The following is a 20496-nucleotide window of genomic DNA, read 5'->3' as shown; positions in this document are numbered from 1 at the left end:
AATCATCGCTAATCTAGCATTAATCAATTTCCGAATACTATTTTGACAAATTTCCATCCAGCCTTCTTCAGCTATTGTAGAACCTAAATTTTTTTCCCATTTCAACTTATCTTTATCCCAATCTTTCTTACTTTCAATTTCTTGCAAAATACAATACAAATCAGATATATACCCCTTTTCTGGTATTGAAAGTACATATTTCTCAAAACTAGTTTCGGGCACATATTTGACGACCACATATTTGTTTTACAAATGATCTTAACTGGTACTACACAAATACAGAATTTCCACTAATACCAAATTTCTTTTGTAATTCCTCAAAAGGACAAAAATGTCCTTCAAAAAAACAATCAGATAAATTTTTTATTCCTTTCCTTTCCCATTGTTTCAAAGTGATATTGGAGACTGTAAAAGGTACAAGTTGATTATTATATAATGGCAATCGCCCAGACCATTTATTTTTAAGCCCCATTTTATCAAGTTTACTCATCCATAAATTCAATAAATGTTTCAATATTGGTACATCATAAGTTCGTAACAAATTTTTATTCCATCGAAACAAAAATTCATGTGAAGATTTTTCTAAAATAACTGCCAATTCTATCTTTGCCCAACTGGGCGGATCCTCCATATTCATTAATGCACTAAGAAATTTAAATTGAGCTGCCTCATAATAATATTGAAAATTAGGTAATCTCAAACCTCCAAATTGAAAGTCCCACATCAATTTTTTCATTGCTACCCTCGGAAATTTTCCCTTCCATAAAAATTCTCTAACTACTTTATATAAATCCTTTAAAAAAAACTTTTTTTTTAAAAATAAGGAATTGATTGAAACAAATATTGTATCTGAGGAAAAATATTCATTTTTATAGTATTAATCCTCCCCAATAAACCTAAAGGTAAGTCCTTCCACCTAATCAAATCTAGTTTAATCTTTTTTATTAAAGGAAGATAATTAATTGAATATAAATCTTGATATTCTGTATTAACGTTAATTCCCAAATATTTAATTTGTTTTGTCCACTTCAATTTCGTAATATTTTTATATATCGAATAATCATCTTTACAAATTGACAAAATTTCACTTTTAGCCCAATTTACCTTATAGCCAGATAATTGACCATAAATTTCTAAAGATTCTTGAATTGCTGGTAAGGAAATATCAGGATATAATAAAACATCATCTGCAAATAAATTAATCTTATATTCCTCATTCAAAACTCTCATATCCTTAACATTTTCATTTTGACGTATTAACTGTGCCAAAGGTTCAATAACTATAGCAAATAAAGCAGGTGACAATGGACATCCTTGTCCAGTAGACCTTGTTAAATCAAAAGATTCTGAAATCTGTCCATTAGTAGCAACTCTAGCCTTCGGACTATTATATAAAGCCTTTATCAATCCAATAAACGAAGAACCAAAACAAAATTTCTCAAGTAGTTTAAATAAAAACTTCCATTCCACTCTATCAGAAGCCTTTTCTGCATCTAATGAGACCACTATTGGATAATTTGAGATTTAAATTTATTTATCCAAGTAATTAATCGCAAAATATTATCAGACGCATATCTATTTTTTATAAATCCTGTTTGATCTTTATGTATTATTTTAGGTAAATATTGAGCCAATCTATTAGCCATAACTTTAGCCACAATTTTATAATCTACATTTAACAACGATATTGGTCGATAAGAAGAAACCTGTAAAGGATCTTTATCTTTTTTTGGTATAACCATAATTATTGCATTCGAACAAGATTCAGGTAATTGAAAAGTTTTATAAGTCTGCTGTATTACATTCTTATAAATAGAAGATATATCAACATAAAAAGTTTTATAAAATTCTATAGAGAACCCATCTTCACCAGGTGTCTTTCCATTTGGCATATCTCTTATAGCCATTTCAATTTCATTCTCTGTAAAAGGTTTATCCAAGTCTTGTCTATCTTCTTGATTCAACTGTGGCAAGTTAATATTTTTCAAAAAAGAATCTATTGCATCTTCATTTACATCTTTACACTCAGATGTATATAGTTTTTTATAAAAATTACAAAATTCCTCATTAATTTCTTTTTGTCTAAAAGTAATACCCGATTTTTTTCTAATTGCTTGTATAATCCTAGATAATTGTTCTTTTTTTAACTGCCATGATAAAACTTTATGAGCTTTCTCACCCCATTCATAAAACTTGTGTTTAGTTCAATTCATTAAACATTCAAATCGATATGTTTGTAATTCATTATACTTTAATTTTAAATTAGTTAACTGATTCTTTTGCATTTCAGTAGCATTTTTTTGAAATTCTTTTTCATTAACAGTTATCTTTTTCTTGAAATCTTCAATCTCTCTAATTCTCTCTTTCTTTACTTTAGATGCATAGCTAATAATTTGACCTCGTAAAAAAGATTTCATTGCGTCCCATAAAACAAAATGATTAGAAACAGAATTAGCATTATTACTAATAAAATCCTCAATTTGTTTTTTTAAGTAACTAATAAATTCTGGTTTTTGTAATAACATAGTGTTAAATCTCCATCTTGGGGTTCTCTGAACATCTTGTGAATTCTGATATTCTAATAATAATAATGAATGATCTGAAACCAACCTTGCCTTATAATCCACAGATATAACCTTATCCTGCAAATGTGTTGAAATTAAAAAACAATCAATTCTTGAAAAGGAATTATGACGTGAAGAATAAAAAGAAAAATCTTTCTCTATAGGATTAAGTCTTCGCCAAATATCAACTAAATTCAAATCTTTCATCATATTAGTACTGCCATCTTAGATTTCTTAATTACTCTTGGATACTTGTCCAATAAAGGCTCCAATACCACATTTAAATCTCCCCCAATCATCACATTGGAATTTGTTTGTCCAAGTATTAAAGACACATCTACAATAAAAGCTGTATCTTCAACATTTGGAGCATAAACATCAAGCAAAGTCCAAGCCTCATTAAGAATTGTACAATTCAATTTTAATAATCTTCCTCCATTTTTCTCTTTATTCTGTAACTGAAATGGTAGATTCTTATGCACCAGAATTGCCACTCCTTTCGCCTTTGAATTAAATGAAGAATAAAAAACTTGTCCAACCCAATCACGTTTAAGTTTCAAATGTTCCTTATCTGTTAAATGAGTTTCCTGCAAAAAAGTCACATCAACTTTTAATTTTTTTAAGTAAGTAAGTACTTTCTTACGCTTAATAGGATTATTTAAACCCTGAACATTAAGAGAGGCAAACTTAAGTTTAGACATTACTTACAATAACACAAAGAAAAAGAGAAGGAGAGAAAAAAAAGAAAAAAAGAAAAGAAAATAAAGAAAAACACCCCCTTCCCTTATCCCCTCCTAAAACTACAAAAAAATTAAAATAATTAAAAAAAAACTTCACTCCTTAATCCAAAAATTGATTAAAAAAAAAGTACAGGTAGGAGGTTACAACCACCTCCTCCTGTCTCAACCGCTCAATGCGGTAACTCCCACAAAATATAACTCACACGTAGCTGATGACTTCTGGAAAATGATGCCCACCCAGCTCCCTCTCCCAACTCCCGTTTCACATTAAACTATCATCATTATCTGAAATCTCAAGAAATAAAAATTTTTTTTTAATCAACTTTGTCACTCCGACCACCATTGCTTCCATTTCTTCTTGGAATTCGGTTCCCATCTTGCGTCTCCACTCTCCTTGGAGACCGTGGTGGACTACGTCGTTCCTGAAATTGCGTAATTGGCAGTAATTAAGCAAAGTCCATAGCTTCCTTAGGATTATCAAAAAATTTTGGTTGATAACCATCTTGAAAAATCTTCAATACTGCAGGATATCTAAATGTTGCTTTATATCCTTTTTTCCACAACACTTCTTTCACAGGATTAAATACACGTCGTTGAGACATAACTTCTTGACTCAAATCCGGATAGAAAAAAACTCGATTGTTCTGAACCATTAGGGGAGATCCTCTTTGTTGTGCATTTCTTATAGCCACACGCAAAATTGTCTATCATAATAATTTAAACAATGAACCAAAACAGGTCTTTGAATTTGTCCTGGAAAAGTCTTTCTTCTCAAAGCTCTATGAGCACGTTCCAATATTATGCCTTCCGGAAACTTATCTTGTCCTAACACTTATGGAATCCATTCAGTGAAGAATTTTCTTGGATCTGATCCTTCCATATCTTCTGGCAAACCAACAATTTTTATATTATTCTGTCTAGATTGATTCTCCAAATAATCAACCTTTTTCACCAAATTTTTATTCTGAATTTGTAAAATTTCAATTGTTTTATTTACATCTTGTATTTGGTCCCGTACCTCAACTATGCCTTGGTCACAAACATCAAGTCTTTTACTCGTTTCAAGCTTAAAAGCTCTATAATCAACCATCTGTTGAGTATTAATGTCCACCAAAGTATTAAGCTTTGTATTAATCTGAACTAAAGCCTTACCTATTTTTTATTGTAGAGGATAATTTAGATTCAAGATTCCTAATAAGCATATCTACTGGAATAGATTCAGGCACAGTAGGATCGTGCTGTTTCTGTATAGCCAAAGAGTCCTCTATTCCTTCCCTTGGTTTAACTGCTTTTCTTACAGTATGACTGCGTGTGGAAACCCCTGCCACAACCTCCTCAGCAGTATCTGGAGGCTGATGGCCAGGGTTATCCTTAACCCATATTATATCAAATGCTTTCATTACATTGATGTCTGTTGAAGACTTCATTACTGGAGGTGCATTTCGCAGCGCCACCGCTACATCAATTAGTAAGCGTATTTTCGAAGTTGGGTCTTCAGCTGGCAGCGTCCCAGCTGTTCTAGCTGTCAAAGACTCACTGACAGCGCTCACAGCGGGCGTTGATTCACGCGCACGCGCCTGGCCAGCCCTTTGTTCCAAGGGCTGCCGGGCGCCATCTTTAAAGAGCCCTGCCGACAAAGAGCAGAGCTCCGTTGCCGAATCTTGTACCTCTCTTCCTGGATCCATTCCACGCTGAGTCCTGGCTTCTTGTAAACAGGTAGGCTCAGATAACTTCGGAAAATGCAATTTCTTAACGATTTGTTGCTGTTTTTTTTTGCTTCTTTTCAGGAGTTGTACCATTAGTAACTAATTCAACACCTCTAACTATTTCTAAACTTTTAAAAAGTTTTAACGGGCACTTATAGACAAGACAATAACAAAGAGTCAGGAGAGGACTGGAAGGCATGTCTGTTCCTTACGCCATCTTGCCACGCCCCCGTCATCTATATTAGTGATCTGGATGACAATGTGGTAGATTGGATCAGCAAGTTTGCAGATGACCCTGAGATTGGAGGTGTTGTGGACAATGAAAACGTTTTTCCAAAGCTTGTAGAGGAATCTGGACCAGCTGGAAAAATGGCTGAAAAATGTCAGATGGAATTTAATGCAGACAAGTATGAGGTGTTGCATTTTGGAAGGAGAAACCAAGAAAGGACATACATGGTGAATGGTAGGACACTGAGGAGTGCAGTAGAACAGAGGAATCTGGCGATGCAGATACATAATTCCTTGAAAGTGGCGCCACAGGTGGATAGAGTTGTAAAGAGAGCTTTTGGCATATTGGCCTTCATAAATCAAAGTATTGAATATAGGAGTTAGGATGTTATGTTAAAGTTGTACAAGACATTGGTGAGGCCAAAGTTGGAGTATTGTTTGTAGTTTTGGTCACCTAACTACAGGAAAGATATCAATAAGTTAGAAAGAGTGCAGAGAAGATTTACTAGGATGTTGCCCGGACTCCAGGAATTGAGTTACAGGGACAGGTTAGGACTTTATTCTTTGGAGTGTAGAAGAATGAAGGGAGATTTGTTGGTGGTATTTAAAATTATGAGGGGGATAGACAGAGTAAATGTAGATGGGCTTTTTCCTCTGAGAGTAGGGGAGATGCAAACTAGGGGACATGGGTTAAAGGGGAAAAGTTTAGGGGGATCTTCTTCACACAGAGAGTGGTGGGAGTGTGCAATGAGCTGCCAGCTGAAGTAATGAAATGCAGGCTCAATTTTAACATTTAAGAGGAATTTGGACAGGTACATGGATGGGAGGGGGGGTATGGAGGGCTTTGGACTGGTTGCAGATCAGTGGGACTAAGCAGAAAAATGGTTCAGCACTGTGCCAAAGGGGCCTGTTTCTGTGCTCTAATGTTCCATGGTTCCAAAACTGTCCAGTTTGGAAAAAAGAGGACAACATTACAGAGGGTTAACCTATGAGGAGAGATTGAGTCGTCTGGGACTGTACTCACTGGAATTAGAAGAATGAAGGGGGATTGTATAGAAACATTAAATTATTAAAGGAATTAGTTAAGTTATTTCCATTGGTGGGGAAGACTAGAACTAGGGGACACAGCCTCACGGTTCAGGGTAGTGGATTTATAATTATTAATTAATTAGACCCACAGCATGGTAACAGGTCCTTTCAGCCCACAAGCCCATGCCTCCCAGTTACACCCAATTAATCCCTGGTCCATTTTGAATGGTGAAGGAAACCAGAGCGCCCAGGGAAAACCCACACAGACATGGGGAGAACGTATAAACTCCTTACAGACTGTGCTGGATTTGAATGAGTGCTGTAACAGTGTTTTGCTAACCATTACACTTGCTGTTTATGATGAGGAGGAACTGCTTTTCCCAGAGGGTGATAATTCTGTGGAATTCGCTGCCCATTGAAGCAGTGGAGGCGACCTCAGTGAACATACTGAAGACAAGGTTGGATAGACATTTACATTGTAGAGGAATTAAGGGATATGTGGAAAAAGCAGGTTGGTAGAGATGAACCTGTCATCAGATCAGCAATGAACTCATTGAATGGTGGTGCAGGCTCAACGGGCCGGATGGACTTTTCCTGCTCCTATTTCTTAGGTACAGGCAGGGTTTGGAGGGAAATGTATGCCAATTTTGGTTTGCACCAATTTCATCATTCCATCAGAGGTTAGACCCTCTGCTCCCAACAGCATCTTTTCATACAGCTTAAATGGTTGACCCATTAATCAGAACATGTGTAATGATAAATGTTCGTGGCACTTTTCCAGCTGGTTGCACAACGACCTTCAAGTGGCTTTAGTTGGAGCGAATGTGGACTTGAGCTATTCCTACAATCATCTTGGAGAATCTCCAGAGGTATTACAGCAGATTGCATCAGGAAACCACCCTTTCAGCCAGGTACTGTTCATGTTGCCACCTTATCATAAATGTGTGCAATTCATATTTGTATTTTAATACATCTGTCAATAAAGATGAAGTTTGAGTAAATGCCCTGCACTTGGCTTCACCAGCCCAAAATCGTCTCCAGTCCCAGCAGAGAAAGTCAAGAGAGAATTAGAATTAAAAGTTTTGGCTCAATCAACCCTTCCATCATGAGCAAATAAAAGTTCTCTTTGTTTTTCTCTCTCTCTGTGGATGCTCCCTGACCTGTTGAGAGGATTATCAGTTACCACCACTGTAGTACAGTACAACTCTGATTATCCGAAATCGGATTCTCCAAAATCCTCAGTAATCCAATTTTTAAAAAAAATTCAGATAAATGAGGATATCTGAAATCCTCATCTATCTGAATTTTTATTGGAGCTGAACTGACTGGGGACATTAGGCTCCCGGCGCCGGCAGCAGCGAACCTCTGGCTCCCGGCGCCGGCAGCAGTGGGGACCTCAAGCTCTCGGCATGAGCGGCGCCTCAGTGGGGAGGTGTCAGTGATCAGCAGTGGCCAGCATTTTTATGGTGAGAATTAAACATTATTTTAATGCTTAAAAAGCTTTCCCTTGTTATTTGTTGTTGTTTAAACATTGTTATAAGTGATTTGCTGTTGCTACTGGGCTGTTTTAAAAAAAAATGACCAGTTCTCTTTAAAAAAAAACATTTATCTGAAATAGGCCCACTCATTTTGGATAATCGGAGTTGTTTTATGTGGTTATCTCTGACAGTATTTAAATTGGGAATATTAAAGATTAGGACTTTCGGACTAATGCAACCACAGTTATTAGCAATTAAATAGGATTGAGGACAAATTGGCCAAGAACAATAGGCCATTTCAGATAGCCCAAAACTTGAGATGTAAAGGCGGAAAATCTCTGCCAAAACGCATAATCACCTACCTTTCTGAATGTGCAGAGGCGGTCTCCGAGCCACATATTTCAACCCCTCCCCAAGAGAGATAATCTCCATGGCGCAGCGCTCTGCTGATCAATCTGAATGTACAGCTGTGCTAACCAGCTGTTTAAGGACGGGTTGATGATGGCGTCAGCCCGCGACCCATCTCCCCATTCACCCATCTTCCTCCAAGTCAGGGGCAGCGGGGAGCCCTCAGAGCAGCAGGGGCTGTCAACTAGGACCAATGAGGCATCAGGAACCAGTGGGGCATCAGGGACCGTTGGGGTAGTGGGAACTGTCAGCGGGGGCCGTCAGAGCAGTGGGGGCTGTCAGTGCGGGGCAGCGGGGGCTGTCAGTGCGGACCGTCGGGGCAGCAGGGGCTGTCAGCAGGGGCCGTCGGGGCAGCGAGACCTGTCAGCGGGGACTGTTGGGGCAGCGGTGGCTGTCAGTGGGGACCGTCGGGGCAGCAAGGGCTGGTGGGGCAGTGGGAGCTGTTAGGAGGCAGCCAGTGCGGGTTGGGAAAGCCACATTGGGCCGCTTTGGCCTTCGGGGCCGTTCTCTGCGGCTCAAAATGCGACAGAGCAATGGCCATCTTCCTTACCCATAATCCCCCGCGCAGCTGGAACTGTTCCGGTTTCAGCTGTGCGTGGGGATTATGGGTAGGGAAGACAGCCATTGCTCTGCCACATATTTATGACAAGTGGCACAACAGCACCAGTCGCCCCACCTCCGTCGGATCCGCAGTGCACTATGAGGCGCCTCTGGATATGAATGGGATGCTGGAGCTGCCTCTTAGGGGTGCTGTCTGAAAGGTAAGTTCCCATTTTTCCATCTGCTCCTGTTGCCAGTCTCAAGGCAGAGGCCCGACATGAAATGGCCTAATGATTCACTCAGCATCCCTCCTTCTAAAGCACCAATGTGTTCACACTGATGAAGGAGCAGTTAAATGTTCTGACTGTGAGAAGAGTTTTAAAATACCCTTCACAAGAAACTGTTTTGCATAAAAATGGTAATCTCCTAAATTCTTTCCACCTTGTGGCTAGATTCCTTGAAATACTGAATTATTTATTTGGAAAAGCAGTTTTCTTTTACCTGGTGCAAGAGCATAGCTTTACCACCAAAAGAGGATCTTATTTTTAGGCACATGCAACTGGAGTTCCAGGGCTCTGTTAAAACAATGTTGTTATATTCAGAGTGTTACAAAACTGGCATCACAGTTATCCTTCTGCATCTCCAAAAGTGGAATCATACATTTTTCAGACAGCTCTATCACTTTGGGCCCCCATGGAATCGTAGAGTTGGAAGCTTGTTCCCAATGGCAACGTAACACTCATTCGACCATCAGACATCCCTTTTAAAGCTTTAACAATCACCACCTGAACTTCATTTTAAACGATAAAAGAAAAAGTCACAGTTGTGATAATATCTGTATGCACTTGCAATGGCGCGTTAATGGGGTGTATGCGTTTCTCTTCTTTGGCTTGGCTTCGCGGACGAAGATTTATGGAGGGGGTAAAAAGTCCACGTCAGCTGCAGGCTCGTTTGTGGCTGACCAGTCCGATGCGGGACAGGCAGACACGATTGCAGCGGTTGCAAGGGAAAATTGGTTGGTTGGGGTTGGGTGTTGGGTTTTTCCTCCTTTGCCTTTTGTCAGTGAGGTGGGCTCTGCGGTCTTCTTCAAAGGAGGCTGCTGCCCGCCAAACTGTGAGGCGCCAAGATGCACGGTTTGAGGCGTTATCAGCCCACTGGCGGTGGTCAATGTGGCAGGCACCAAGAGATTTCTTTAGGCAGTCCTTGTACCTTTTCTTTGGTGCACCTCTGTCACGGTGGCCAGTGGAGAGCTCGCCATATAATACGATCTTGGGAAGGCGATGGTCCTCCATTCTGGAGACGTGACCCATCCAGCGCAGCTGGATCTTCAGCAGCGTGGACTCGATGCTGTCGACCTCTGCCATCTCGAGTACCTCGACGTTAGGGGTGTGAGCGCTCCAATGGATGTTGAGGATGGAGCGGAGACAACGCTGGTGGAAGCGTTCTAGGAGCCGTAGGTGGTGCCGGTAGAGGACCCATGATTCGGAGCCGAACAGGAGTGTGGGTATGACAACGGCTCTGTATACGCTTATCTTTGTGAGGTTTTTCAGTTGGTTGTTTTTCCAGACTCTTTTGTGTAGTCTTCCAAAGGCGCTATTTGCCTTGGCGAGTCTGTTGTCTATCTCATTGTCGATCCTTGCATCTGATGAAATGGTGCAGCCGAGATAGGTAAACTGGTTGACCGTTTTGAGTTTTGTGTGCCCGATGGAGATGTGGGGGGGCTGGTAGTCATGGTGGGGAGCTGGCTGATGGAGGACCTCAGTTTTCTTCAGGCTGACTTCCAGGCCAAACATTTTGGCAGTTTCCGCAAAGCAGGACGTCAAGCGCTGAAGAGCTGGCTCTGAATGGGCAACTAAAGCGGCATCATCTGCAAAGAGTAGTTCACGGACAAGTTTCTCTTGTGTCTTGGTGTGAGCTTGCAGGCGCCTCAGATTGAAGAGACTGCCATCCGTGCGGTACCGGATGTAAACAGCGTCTTCATTGTTGGGGTCTTTCATGGCTTGGTTCAGCATCATGCTGAAGAAGATTGAAAAGAGGGTTGGTGCGAGAACACAGCCTTGCTTCACGCCATTGTTAATGGAGAAGGGTTCAGAGAGCTCATTGCTGTATCTGACCCGACCTTGTTGGTTTTCGTGCAGTTGGATAATCATGTTGAGGAACTTTGGGGGACATCCGATGCGCTCTAGTATTTGCCAAAGCCCTTTCCTGCTCACGGTGTCGAAGGCTTTGGTGAGGTCAACAAAGGTGATGTAGAGTCCTTTGTTTTGTTCTCTGCACTTTTCTTGGAGCTGTCTGAGGGCAAAGACCATGTCAGTGGTTCCTCTGTTTGCGCGAAAGCCGCACTGTGATTCTGGGAGAATATTCTCAGCGACACTAGGTATTATTCTATTTAGTAGAATCCTAGCGAAGATTTTGCCTGCAATGGAGAGCAACGTGATTCCCCTGTAGTTTGAGCAGTCTGATTTCTCGCCTTTGTTTTTGTACAGGGTGATGATGGTGGCATCACGAAGATCCTGAGGCAGTTTACCTTGGTCCCAACAAAGCTTGAAAAACTCATGCAGTTTGGCATGCAGAGTTTTGCCGCCAGCCTTCCAGACTTCTGGGGGGATTCCATCCATACCTGCTGCTTTGCCACTTTTCAGTTGTTCGATTGCCTTATATGTCTCATCCAGGGTGGGAACCTCATCCAGCTCTAGCCTTAGGGGCTGTTGAGGGAGCTGGAGCAGGGCGGAATCTTGGACTGAGCGGTTGGTACTGAAAAGAGATTGGAAGTGTTCTGACCATCGGTTGAGGATGGAGATCTTGTCGCTGAGGAGGACTTTGCCGTCTGAGCTGCGCAGCCGTCTAGACCAGAGTTTGAAGACCTGGTGGGAAAAAAATACTAATGCATGTGTTCAACAATCCAGATTAAACTTGGAGGTACTTGATTTTGCCAGGGAAGTTTTTTTGTGTAATGATTGATGTGAGCTATCAATCTGTTCCATAGCCAAAAAAAAAGATAATTACTTGAATAAATGTTACGTGGTAGTTTAGGTAATAGTGAATACGCCTGAGATTGTCTGATCTCAGAGGCTGAGCAGGCTCAGGGCTGATTGGAGGGGAGATCGCCTAGGAACACCAGGTGCTGTAGGTTTCTGTGATGGGCGCTGGACAAAGTGGCAACTCTGTCTGCCTCATGGTAGACAAAAGTCAAAGAATTTCATGGATGTTACATTCTAAATGTAGTATTTTGTGACAATAATAGAACCTTTACCTTTAGTGTTTGTTGAAACCGCTCTAAAATTGAATATAGGTGAAGCTCACGGTAAACATGTAATTCAATACACAAAAGTGCTGGAGAAACTGAGCAGGTCATGCTGCGTACATAGCCAACTTTTCAGGCCTGAGCCCTTCATCAAGATATGAGCAAAAAGCAGGCAGGTGCCTGACTAGAAAGGTAAGGGGAGAAGAAGGGTCGGGGGGAAGCTCAGGACTTTGCTTCCTATTGACATTGTGTGACCTCGTGAGTTTCTCCAGCACCTTTTGTGCATTGCACGACAATCACAGCATTTGCAGACTTTTCCTGCTTAAATCTAAAACATGTAATTTGTGTACTTCCATCCCTCTGACAGATGTTGAACAAAGCAAAGAAGCCCATGGTGGTGGTGGGCAGTTCGATTCTCCAGCGGAGTGACGGGGCAGCTATACACTCGGTAGTCAGCACCATTGCGCAGAATGCCCGAGTGGGCAGTGGAGTAGCAGACACATGGAAAGTTTTAAATGTTCTCCAAAGGTCAGTACTAAGATACTGGTTGACGCTGAGTGGACAGGCAACTTAAGCAGGAACTAATTCTTTTTGTGGTGCTAGGTTCTGTGAGAAGTTTTTTTTTTTCTGTAATTGCGATATAGCTCTTCTGCACCTGAAGCCGCCACTTGGAAGAATCCACTCATTGTTTCTCTGATATACAGCAAAATGGCGTTATTGAGCTTGAATAGGGTCAAAATTGTAAAGTGTCTCTCAGGTTTGGGTTCCGGGTCAGTGTCATCCTTCGCAACCTCGAGAACAATTGTTCTCATATGTTAGGGACAATCCAAGGGGGGGGGTGGGGGGGGGAGGGCGAAAGCTGCAGGATGTGGGGCTTGCGTTAATTGTAGAGACTGAAGAAGTTGGATTGTTCTTGCGGTCCAAGGAGAGCGAAGGGGAGCTTTCATGGAGATGCCCCAAATTACAAAGGATTTTTGGAGTGGAAATGAAGAATGGATTCTTATACCAACAGAGTTTGGGGCCGATCATCCCAGTTAGGATGAGTCCATAAAACAACTAAAATACTGCATTAGAACAGTAGAATGTTAGAAATAGGAGCAGGAGTCAGCCATCTGGCCTGTTGAGCTTGTTCCGACATTCAATTAGATCATGGTTGATCTGGCCATGGACTCTGCTCCACCTCTTTCCCGCCCCCCCCCCACAATCCTTAATTCCCCTAATCTTCAGAAACCTATTGCAACTGCCAGAATTGGAAATGACACAGAAGCAGCATCTATAAGCAGAGAGAAGCGGCTAACATTTCAGTTTGGCAACCAGTCATCAAAACCAGTCTGGCGTTTGTTTTAAAAACAACCCATTCTACTTTCATTGGAGTTCTACTGCAAGCTGAAATAAAATCTGAGGAAACGCTTGTCTGCATCTGTGTACATATCGGGATGAAAGGTATCAGTAGCAACTTCCAAAAGTGTGATAGGTGTGTACTAGAAAAAGGCCTTCAATCTGATCCGTGGACTTTGTCCCACCCCCCCCCCCCCCCCCCACTGATGCAGCATGACCTATCATTGTTTTTCATATCTGTAGCCTTCCATTCTTCTAAATTTTTCATTCTGATATAAGAATGCTTAGTGAATTTGTTTCATCCTCAGCCATGATTTGCAATATGTGGAATTGATGGATTAGTGGAAATAGGTTTAGTAGCAGCTTTCAACAGTGTGTTATGACAAAAGAAAAGTTGGAAGATTTATCACAAAATATCAAGAAGGTTAAACTTCAAGCCAGCAATGGGATAATAGACCTTCTTTTGTATTGTATTGTGCTAAATTAGTGAGAAATATATTATTTGAGTGCACTGTGGTCTAGAGAAACACTGTTTTGCCTGGCTGATAATGAACTTGAACTCGTGAAGTGAAGAGTAAGCAAGGGCATTGAGAACACTTTGGTGGAATTGAGGCCCTTATCTGGCCTGCATGATGATGTTCATGTGATGTGAAGGGCCGGACGTCTTTCTGCAGGGTTGCCAGTCAAGTGGCTGCTCTGGATCTGGGATACAAAGCTGGTGTCGATATCATCCGCAAAAATCCACCCAAGGTACTCTTCCTCGTAGGAGCAGATAGTGGCTGCATCACCCAGCAGGATCTTCCAAAGGACTGCTTCGTCATCTATCAAGGTAAGTGTCAGGGCTATTCACATCTGCAAACGGCTGTGAGATTGGAATCCAGTGTATACTTTCTACTGTTCTGGACTAGTTCAGGCAGAATGTACCATCATGGCCTAGCATTTTGATCATCTGAGGGCCAGTTTTGGAGCTGAGAATTCTGACCCCAGTTTTCCTCAATTGGCTCTTCCTCCTTTTTATTTTACATGGAGATGCCGATGAGAAACATAGGAGGGGGGCAAGGGGAAATGGGTCAACATGGTAAAAACACAATGGTGGAGAAACTCAGCACTGCCAAACCAGGGCCACTAATAAATTTGAGGAACAACATTCTGTTTGGGTGCTCTCCAACTCCATGGTATTTGCATCGACTTCTCCAGTTTCTGCCAGACCCTGTTCTCCCTCTCTTCCCATCCCTCTGTCTCCTTCCCTCCAGCTCTCCACCCCTTTCCCTCTCCAGTCACAAATCTATCCCCCGCCCTCCCCTGTTTTCTCTTGTGTCTCTCCCTCCCTGTTTTCTTCTTAGGCTGTCTGTGAGACTGTGCTCCGCTGTCTGTGAGACTGTGCTCCTCTCCCTGCCCCTCCCCAACCCCCACCATTTTCTTCAAGTGCCTGCCTACATTCTGCTCAGACCTCAATGAAGGGCTCAAGCCTGAAATGTTTGTTAAGTATCTTTTTCTTTGGTCTAAGACCTGCTGAGTTTCTCAGCATTGTGTTTTTGCTTCAATCACTGCATCTGCAGATTTCTGTGCTTCACTCCATGGTACTTGTAGTGCTGTGGACATCTTGGTGTGATGCAAGTCATGATCTTCTTCTGAGCAGATCTGGTTGATCCAGTTCCTCACTTGACCTTCCTCTGCCACCTCAGCAGCTTCCCCTGCTCATTAACTGTCCAAGCCCACCATGTTGTCCACCAGGCTTACCTAAAGGCCTCTTCCTGCAATGTGGGCCAAATTGGTTCTGAGTACCACAGCCTGATAGAATTTGTTCCAACAATCAGCCACTGTTGCTTCCATTCACCGCGACGGGAACCTAGAGAGGTGCATCGTAAAAAGTCGTCCTCATGTTTGAGGATTGACACGGGCTCCTGGTTAAGTAATGTAAATTCCTCTCCATTGTCTCTTAAAGCCCACTTGGGTTTGCCTCTCCCATCCTCTTAATCTCCTCCATCCCTACAATCTTCTGAGATAGTAACTCCACTGCTGTCTACACCTTTAGTTGCCAAGACACATGACCCTCCCCCAACTATCCCAAACAAAACTCTGACCAAGTTTTGGTGATTTGCCTCAGTTTCTTTAAGTGGCTCCGAATGGGTTTTTGGAATTTACTGTGTGGGAAGTGACCAATTACTCTTGCTGCTGATTTAATATTAACTAACAATTTCCAATCATGAGCACAACCCTCCCTTGTTTATGTAGTGGGGCCTTGGTAAAGAGAGGTGTAGCCGATTTATGATTTATTTTTCTAACCTATCCTTGTTTTGATATACACTCCTCTTGTTGGTTTATTATTTTCTGCCTTCCATCCTTTTCTCTTTGTAGTTTCCATTTTTCCCTCTTCTTGCTTAAAACATTAACTCTTTGCCGGATGTTATTTAACGAGCTCATCATGTTCTGTTTCTATTAAAATTATTCCCATTTAGGACATCACGGGGATGTTGGCGCTCCGATGGCAGACGTTGTTCTCCCTGGAGCTGCTTACACAGAGAAAACTGCCACCTATGTCAACACGGAGGGCCGTGCCCAACAGACCAGAGTGGCAGTGACTGCTCCAGGCATGGCCAGGGAGGATTGGCAAATCATCCGCGCCATTTCTGAGGTACTGTCAAAGTAAGATTAAACAGGAGGGGGAATGAGAAGCAGTTTCTTTGTCCACATTGCACAGTGGACAAATTCACCAAAATTGCTTCAGCCAAACAGGTATTTTGGTTTTTTTTTAAAAATATGCTGAATTACAATGACAACGTGCAAAAAAAAATTGATAATAAATATTCACACTTATCTACTACAAAAGAAAATGGTGTATCAATAGTTGCAGTCCTTTTGCAGTGTCAGAGCAGTCTCTGATGGTTGTAATAAAGAGAGCCTGATAACGATTAGGCATCTGTACCTTCTTCCCAGAGGCAGCAGTGAGAAGAGGTTGGGACCAAGATGATGTGGGTCCTTTATCACGTCCATTTTGTGATGTCACACACCACTGATGGTGCCTGATGGTCAGTGTTATAAAAAGGTAATGCAGTATCCAATACACAAAAGCAAGCTCTCAGCACCAGTATTCAAAATGACTAGCTAATGCCTTATTTCGGTACAATACAAGAAAGATAAATATTGGCAGGAGTTGAATGGATCTATCGTCATCAATAAAAGTGGTTTGATGTTACTCTTCGTCTCCTACTTCCTGTACACCTATGACTGTGTAGCCAAGTGCAAATCCAACTAAATCTACAAGTTTACTGGCAACCCCATCATTCTCAGCCGAATCACTGGAAATGATGAGTCAGAATACAGGATGGGTATTGAGTGGTGCCAGAACAACAGTCTTGCCCTCAACGTCACCAAGACCAAGGTGCTTCTGGCTTACTGTTGATTTTGGGAAGGAAAAGCCCCTGTCTGTATCGATGGGAAAGAGTTCCTGGGAGTCTACATTTCCAGCAGACCTCTCCTGGAGGCAGCACGTTGAGGCATCCATGAAGAAGGCATACCAACGCCTCTGCTTTTAAGTAGTCCAAAGAAATTCGGATGCTTTTTCAAATTTCTTGAGAAAAGTAACTGGTTGCAAAGCATCTGGGTTTGGAAATTCGACTACCCAAGAATGCAGAGAGCCACAGGGCAAACATAGTCAGGTCCATCAGGGGCTCCAATCTCCCATCCAAGAAGGCAGCCAACGTCATAAAGGAGCCCTGTCACAACCTCTTCTCACTGCTACCTTTGGACAGAAGGTACAGAAGCCTTCAAACCAGCACCTCTAGGTTCAAGAATCTTTTTCAACATTTCATGAACCCATCCATACTGCCCTAACAATGAACTTTTCTGTCATCAGAAAAGGACCTGTCTGCAAATCACATCTTTTTCTATCAATGTAATACTGACCAGGTAATATTTTATTTCTGAATGAGAGAATTGTGGAATTACAATATAGGTGCTGGAGTCGGCTATTCAACTCTACAAGCCTGCACCACCAATCAATAGAATCGTAGCTGATCGTGTGACTGCAGCATTCTATTCCTGTTATCTCCCCATACCCCTTGATCATCATAAGGGCAACATCCAACTCCCTCGTTCATATCCCTAATGAGTGTAACTAGGTTGCACCAGTGGTCTGTGAGCCTTCACATTTACCCCATGGAACCAATTCATTTTAACAAATTATCCAATATACGGCCCTCACTGCGGGAGCTGATGTGTCGATTTTGGTCTTCAAGTCCTCGGAATGAAGAGTGAAGCAACCAATCTCTGTGCCAAAGCTAAGAGCAGGGCCGAAGAGAAGAAATAGACTTGCTGATTCAACTCTGCATCGTGTGGTGTCGATTTTCTATTTAGACTTTGGAACTACTCAGAAAATCTGGAGCAGAAAACATGGTTCTTGCTTAGGGAATCGTGAAGACTTGTCATGTTTACCCATAGGGAGTTTCTGAACAGGTGGCAGTTTAAATTGGAAATATGGTCACGTGAGCCTTTATTCTTCCTTAGGTGGTGGGAATGACACTTCCTTATGATACCCTGGATGAAGTCCGTAAGAGACTGGCTGAGGTTTCTCCTAATCTAATCTGCTATAATGATGTCGAAGAAGCCAACTTTTTCAAACAGGCAAATGAACTTGCAAAGGTCAGTGTGATTTTATTGTTGCATTTTGTCTACATTATTGTTACATGGGGCTGCAGTAGTAAGGAAATTATTTTAAACAACTTTAGCCTCGAGCAGCATCTCAGTTTGTTTACTGTTGTTTGATTAGACGAACAATCATAGAATCCCAGCAGGGAACAAGCTAGCCATCGATGGAAACCAAGTTAGCATTCTGGGCTAGTCCCATTTGGCCCACGTTCTTCTGAAGCCTTCCTATCCATACATCTGTCCAAGTGGATTTTGGACCCAGCTTAAGGAAATGAGCGTCTTAAAGGATTGTTTAAAGAAGGAACTCCAAAGCACACTGCCCGAGGAGTTAAAGGAATGTTTGTCAGTGAATGGTGTGGAGAGTGAGGGCCAGAGCTTTCAAGAAAGAGTACTTACTTTTATGCTGTGGATTTGGTGGACAATGTAGGTGAAAGAAATGAAAGGAGAGTGAGATTGCCGCATGGATACTGTTTCTCATCAAAGTATTTAATGCGACTGTAGTGCATTATTTGATGTCCTCTCCAGTCAGTCCTTTGTCTCTGACACTCCTCACTGTTTTTTTTTTTACAGCTGGTGAATCAACAGATCCTAAATGAACCACTCATTCCATCCCAACTTACAATTAAAGATTTTTACATGACTGGTACGTACCTAGCATATTGACTGGGGCAGAATTTGGGAACCAGGGTAGTTGTGTTAATTGTGAAGAATTGGGCAATATTTGTAAGGATTAAATGTTGAAAGTTCATCCTTTGATGAACAGATCAAATGTACTGATTATGAATAATAGCTTTGCTTCATATATGAGATAGTGAGATGTACACCATTGGTTTCTGCAAAGGAGGTATTTTTAGGAATATTCAGAGGGTTTGCATAAATAACTCTATCACATATTTATGGATCACTGGGGAATGCCCAAGAAATGCGATCAAAGGAAAACTAGCACCAAACGAAGAGAGTGATGGTTCTGATCTTGGTCGTAAGGTGAGATCTTGAAAGATGAGAGAATGGGGTTTAGGAAGACATTCCAGAGCTTGGGGCTGAAAGCACAATTCAGATGTTCATGTAAATATTGCAGATTATGTTAAGTGGTGTGAATGACATTGCAGCAAACATGTCATTATGATGCATGGAAACCTCGCACTATAGCAGTGGGATGAAAGATCGGTCATTCTAAGATTGCCATGGTTGATCAAGAAGGGAACACCAATCTGGGCAGCATGCCAATGATCTGCTGTTCAAATCGTGTCACGGGCCCACTGGAAGAGTCCAACCCTACACCACACTGGGGTGTTAGCCAAGATCATAGGTGACTAAGACTTTATGGACTACGAAACTTGAGTTCCAAGGAAAATCAGTGGCAATCACTTGAGGAATGGACGCTGTGTGAAACCAGAGTGCGGGAAATATTGATGAGTCATAAATCTATAATTCCGTTTCTCATTCTGAGGATGATATCTGAACTCTTCGTATTTTTAGCGTTCTGATTTTCTTTTAAAATTTCCACCATTTGCAAATTTTATTTTTTTGCTTTTTAAACACTTTGTGTTGATCATTCAAAGAAAGTCTCCAGATTCCTTTGTGGGTCAGATGGTGAAGAGGCTGTATGAGCTGTTTACTCATGATGGTTTGGATACCCCAGGCAAGGAGTATTTCCAGGTGCAGTCTGGAATTACAACTATCCCTGAGGTGTGTGTGGGGGGGTGCGAAATAAACAATGTCAGGACCTTTTGTTGTCTGCTTAGTTTTATAGCAGGTTCCAGTGGCAGCCTGGTCTCATTCAAAGTCCTCTTTAAAAATCTTTATTTTTTCTTCTGTAGATCCAATCAGTAGAGCTTCTCAGACGATGGCAAAGTGCGTCAAAGCAGTGACAGAAGGAGCCAGTGCAGTAGAAGATCATTCCATCTGCTGAAGCACGTTGACAGACTGACTTCAAACCAGCCATGTGGTGTTGTGGTAGCTGAATTCTGTGTTTGCAAAAGGCAGGCCTTCAATGAACACTGGAAACATGCCCTTCTATATACTTGCAGCGTGATTGGCAAAGCTAAGTGCTAGTTAATGCTGAGGGAAAATGTACTTTCCACTCTGTCCATCCTGCTACATTTAGTCACATTACAGTTTGCTTCTCTTGTGCAATGTAATATGTTCCACAGGAAATTCAAATGGAAGTCGGTCTATGGAATAAGTTGTGATTACCTTGACACTGTACACAAACCATTTAAGATTTTTGTGTTTGGAAATGCTCTAGGGCAGAGGTAATACTTGTATCACCGCTGCCAGGGTTTTACAGAAAATAAATCTATACCAAAAGAGTTAAATCAGTAAAATCTATTCCTTGTGCCATTGTGATCAGTATCTTCCATCACTAGTAACAGCCTGCCAAAATCAGTATAATACTCACCTAATGCAGATATAACCTTCAAAGGAGTCACTTATGCCAGCTTTACCAACTGCAGCAGCATCACCTATGTTCTCTGATGAAGATCGCCTGACGAGACAAGGTCTCCAACATCAAGGTCCTTTCTCCTTTCAGTTTCAACCTTGGTGATGTCAGCCAAACTGATGTCAGCAGGA

At 41.6% G+C, this 20496-nt stretch overlaps 1 protein-coding gene across 4 annotated transcripts in view; it reads left to right on the top strand.

The window, feature by feature from the left end:
• Positions 1–20240, top strand: part of ndufs1 (NADH:ubiquinone oxidoreductase core subunit S1) — a 101262-nt gene extending 81022 nt beyond the window's left edge. For all 4 annotated transcript variants that reach the window (XM_069933917.1, XM_069933920.1, XM_069933919.1 and 1 more), the window contains 7 exons: positions 7049–7178; positions 12305–12465; positions 13950–14104; positions 15735–15910; positions 17782–17916; positions 18493–18565; positions 19743–20240. In XM_069933917.1, the coding sequence (XP_069790018.1) occupies positions 7049–7178; positions 12305–12465; positions 13950–14104; positions 15735–15910; positions 17782–17916; positions 18493–18565; positions 19743–19834 (922 nt within the window). In that variant the 3' untranslated portion in view covers positions 19835–20240. The remainder of the gene's footprint in view (positions 1–7048; positions 7179–12304; positions 12466–13949; positions 14105–15734; positions 15911–17781; positions 17917–18492; positions 18566–19742) is intronic.
• Positions 20241–20496: the final 256 nt, after the last annotated feature.

The sequence above is a fragment of the Narcine bancroftii genome, chromosome 4 (assembly GCF_036971445.1).
Source record: "Narcine bancroftii isolate sNarBan1 chromosome 4, sNarBan1.hap1, whole genome shotgun sequence".
Lineage (NCBI taxonomy): Eukaryota > Metazoa > Chordata > Chondrichthyes > Torpediniformes > Narcinidae > Narcine > Narcine bancroftii.
Note: the sequence above shows the minus strand (reverse complement) of the source record. Positions and strands in the feature narration are given on the sequence as shown.